Raw genomic sequence first — 4,561 nt, forward strand, 5'->3', positions numbered from 1 at the left:
AAAATATGAGCAGAAAATTCAGCTTGACTAAAACTAAAAAACTAAAACTACTAAACTACTAAAGTGGAAATTAAATATAAATAGTGCAAAAAGTTCAAGCTCAATGATGGATAGATCAGTGTTACGAGCTGTCAATGACACGACTTCAAACTTGGTTTTGCCATGTTTTATGTTGTTTTAGTATTTTTAATTTTGTTGTTTAGCCTGTTGAACTTTATTTTAGCATGTTGTGTGCATCAGGCTTTTGTTATGTTAATGTTAAACCTCATTTGAGTAGTACGTTGGTTATATTTTTTATATTGCTTTTTGCTTTTAGAGCTGCAGCATTTTATACTGTGTTATTGTACAGAAGCCCGCTCTGCAATCCTTGTGTGTGTTGCTGCTGTATGTAAAATTCACTTGATAAACAGGCCATAAAGGTAATGATATAGTGTTGAAAAGAAATGGTCAAACTGCATTTTCTTGGTTAATTTTAATTATCACCTAGCAGCTACCAGGGAGAGTGCATCTTGCCAATAAGCCTTTCTCACTGCAGCAGAATTACAGTGGTTTATATAGGAATGTTCTATTTGATTTGTTACATTTTATTTTATACTGTTTTAGACTGTTTTAGCTCTACTCCCTGCTCATAATATTTTTGTTTTAAGAATCTTGGATTCATTCACCAAGAGTTTCTTGGGGAGCAGTTAAACAACAAACTGGACTGGACGGACCACACTGAGGCCCTCTACAGGAAAGGACAGAGCAGGCTGTTCTTTTTAAAGGGGGCTCAGGCATTCTAATGTTCCATATGATTTGTTATTAGGCATAAAAAAATGTTAGTCCTGTAGTATATGAAGTGAGGGGATTTGAAATAAGGCTTTTTTCTAAAAATGAATTCAGCATGGAGTTAAAATCTGCATCTTGGTCTTTCTCTCTTTACCAATTACTCCTTTTCAATGGAACAGAGTCTCCAATTGTCTATAAGTCAAAGTGTCTTTGGACTCATACCCCAACTTAAAAGTGAATCAAAACTTGTTTTGAACTGACACTCTTCACATCTCTGTGTATCAACTTTGGACAATCAATTAGAAAGCACTTTGATCTCCCCACCACGATGAAGATGTGCTGTCCAAACCAGCTGATGAAGCTTTTATCCCTCCATGTCCATTTTTTATTGTAAAAATACAAAAACAAGCAAACAATGGCTACTTTGTTGTCTGATTGAAAGGGCCAAATTTGTATTTGCTAACTGGTTACTGTTAGCTGCTAAGGCAGTCACTTAAGTCAATACATAAACATAGACTTTTACTAGCCCTAGTACCGGAACCCCCGTGTGTGTGTCGTGATTTTTGATTTGGCACGCAGTCACACTGCTACGTCTCAAGCACTGTAGTAATATTAATGTATATATGTTCATGTAATATATAATATATATATATATATATATTATGGTGTAACAGTTTGGGTCCGTGTTTCTTGGTTGAGCTAATGTTATCTTGGAGAGAGTGGAAAAAGGCGACAGGCATAAACTCACAGCCACGCTGGTACTGGGGTTTCCACAATACTTGTTTATTACTAACACATCAACTTTATCAAGCCTGGTGGTATGCCTACTATTGAACATAATAGAGGCCACACGTAGTCTAAACGTTACTGTTGAGTTGAGAGGCAAAAGGAAAACAGGAGCTCAGCAACAGGCATCCATTCACAACGGGTGTACTGCTCAACTAACTCAAGACAGGTTAGGTGTTGTCTGATGATGCGTCTCTCGTATCTTGGCAACTCAGTTCAGTTTAAGTTCGGCTGTTACAATGACTTGTTCACATCGGCCGCACCTGCATTACGTATGTGTGGCAGAACATCTTGATTTAACAAACATAGGGCTAGGAGTAGCAGCTCTGTAGCAGCCATGCAGCTGACAAGCTCTGGATATGAATGCCGCCAATGTGAACTGCTAATATTCTATTTCCTACCTTTGAGAAGAAAAAGTGGCAGAGCGTCATTCCGCCGTGCGCCGACAGTAACTACACCTATGACTTTTACACATTATTATATTACTGTTAACCATAATAAATACTTTTGGTTTCAATGAGGTTTCAGTATCAATTGATTGTATTATGATCTTGCAATCTTGTTGGCAGACAGTTTCCTTGCATAACCAGCATACACAGAGCAACATTCTCATTCATTTGGAGTCATCATAATGCATGTTAGAAGTGCTGAAACTGATCAAAAGTAGTGTGAAGATTTTTACATGAGAAACACATGCGCACGCACACACACACACACACACACATATGTTATTAGTCAAAAAAGGAAGTGAAAAAGAAACTTTCAACATCTGGAAGCTCTTTCACCCCTTGACCCCATCCCCCAATCCATTCCCTTTCCATGCTTTCTCCATTTCACTCCAGGTCTTCTAGACCTGTGTCTGGAAAGAGTTAAGTGTATACACTAGCATATGTGTGTCGTGATATACACCAGCCATAATGTTATAGAGCCCTATACGCAACAAACTGCAATGCACTGTGTTCTGACACCTTTCTATCAGAACCAGCATTAAGTTTTACAGTAGCTCATCTGTTGGATCTGACCACTCGGGCCGGCCTTTACATCAATAAGCCTTGGTGGCACATGACTCTGTCATTGGTTCATCACTTTTGATAGGTACTGACCACTGCAGACCGGGAACACCCCACAAGAGCTGCTGTGTTGGAGATGATCTGACCCTGTCATTTAGCCATCACAATTTGGCCCTTGTCAAATGTAAGTCAAATCCTACATTTTTCCTACTTCTAACACATCAACTTTGAGAACAAAATATTAACTTGCTGCCAACACTGACAGGTGTCATGATAATCAGTGTTATTCACTTCACCAGTCAGTGGTTATAATGTTATGGCTGATCGGTGCATGTGTGCACACACATAGGCCAGGCCGGCAAGAAATAGCTTTGACCTCCAAATTGGAAACCAAGCGGTTAGAAGTGCTATTGCAAGCTTATTTCAAAATATATGCAAATAGACCATCAGCATAATGATCACACATCAAACATTTTAACATTTTCTTTTGTTTCTTTTATTTTCAACACAGGCCTAATAAAATAACTGAAATAAATAAGTTCTATCATTATATGTGTTGTTGTCATCAATTCATATCAATATATCATTACACATTTGCAAATGCTGCTTGCAAGTAGTAGATACAATGTCTGTGAAACATCATATCAGAGGATCAGTGGATTAAGAAGTTGCCTACAAAATGTGTTACTGTCCTAGGAGCAACGAATATTGTGTTTGTTCACATCTCTCAGGCTCTCTCTCTTATGTCCTGTCTGCTTTTTGTCAGTTTACAACTATAGCTGTAGGAGCACACCCTCCCTCCACTGCGTCATCCAGGGCAGAGGGGGAGGTTGCTCCTTTTAAACCAATACTACAAGCTGGATTGCAACCAGAGGAACCGCTGACTTGATGTCACTTCAGCAGAGGAGGACCTGAAAACCTTGAGGACGTGGTCTACTCTCCGCTCCGAGGGTTGGAAGTTGCATTAGACCAATTAGAGCTGTTTCACCATGGCGCATTGACGGAAACATTCATTAGAAACGCCGGTTGGACTTTGGTGTCGGACATGTGCAGTAAAATAACATAATATTAGAGATCAGACATCAGGGATTAACAGGCTGCAATTAGGGAAGAAGAGATCCAGCAGAGAGCTGCAGCGCCGAGGGGGCGCACGGAGATCACGCACGTGTGTGCCGGTTTGTGGTTTTACTCTTGGCTCGGTGACATGGTGTGATCACTTCTCTTACATGTGAGGACACGGACTGAAGGATCCATCATCTTTGGGAGAAGATCAACAGAGTTAGGGTAAAGATGCCACGGAGAGCAGTGTGGTATCTGTGGTTGCTGATCCTCATTGTGGTGTCGGTGTCTGTCAGTGGATTTCCCACGAGGACTTCAGTCGGAGACAGACACACTACAGCGTCTCTCACTGAGGTAAATTGTTTTTTTAGATTATATGGGTAGCCTACAGAGAAAAGAGTGGTGCTTTTGAGTTTTTTCTCATGAGAGAGTAGACTTACTCATGGACACTGAGATTGCTATTTCACTTGTGTTTCTGTACAATGATACTTTCCTCCAGTAGAGGAGACTGTACTTTCAGAACTGCGTTTCTAGGACTGCATTTCATAGGACATTCCTAGACCCTAGTTTTTCATGACAGCACCACCAAGCCAAATAGCAAATTCCATCCAAATACTTTATTCAAGTACTTATAGTTTATTCCACCAAAATGTTGCTGTATGCAAGTACTTAAAGTTTTAAAGACTTATTTTACCCAAATAGTCCTTTACTTATAGTATACATATAGAGGTACAAGTTGGACAATTAGTGTTATTAGTTCATTATACTCAGGTAAAATAAGGAATCATATACTATGCTCTTGCAGTCACTATCTCAACCAGATATTTGAAAGGTCAGAGAGCTACAAAAGGGCTGGTTTATATGGGCTAACAGGGCTAAGCCCTCCCTATCTTTTACAGTAAAGATGAAAAACTATTATTAAAAACCTTAGAACATAT

The 4,561-nt window shown here is 39.5% G+C and overlaps 1 protein-coding gene across 1 annotated transcript in view; it reads left to right on the forward strand.

Moving 5' to 3' along the window:
* Positions 1 to 3,449: 3,449 nt before the first annotated feature.
* ism2a (isthmin 2a) overlaps positions 3,450 to 4,561 on the forward strand; it is a gene marked incomplete in the record, with an annotated part of 9,422 nt that continues 8,310 nt past the window's right edge. The window contains 1 exon segment of the mRNA XM_035674376.1: positions 3,450 to 3,977. Coding sequence (XP_035530269.1) covers positions 3,855 to 3,977 — 123 coding nt within the window.

The sequence above is a fragment of the Morone saxatilis genome, unplaced genomic scaffold (genome assembly GCF_004916995.1).
Source record: "Morone saxatilis isolate NCDOM2014 unplaced genomic scaffold, NCSU_SB_2.0 Contig3, whole genome shotgun sequence".
NCBI classification, from domain to species: domain Eukaryota; kingdom Metazoa; phylum Chordata; class Actinopteri; family Moronidae; genus Morone; species Morone saxatilis.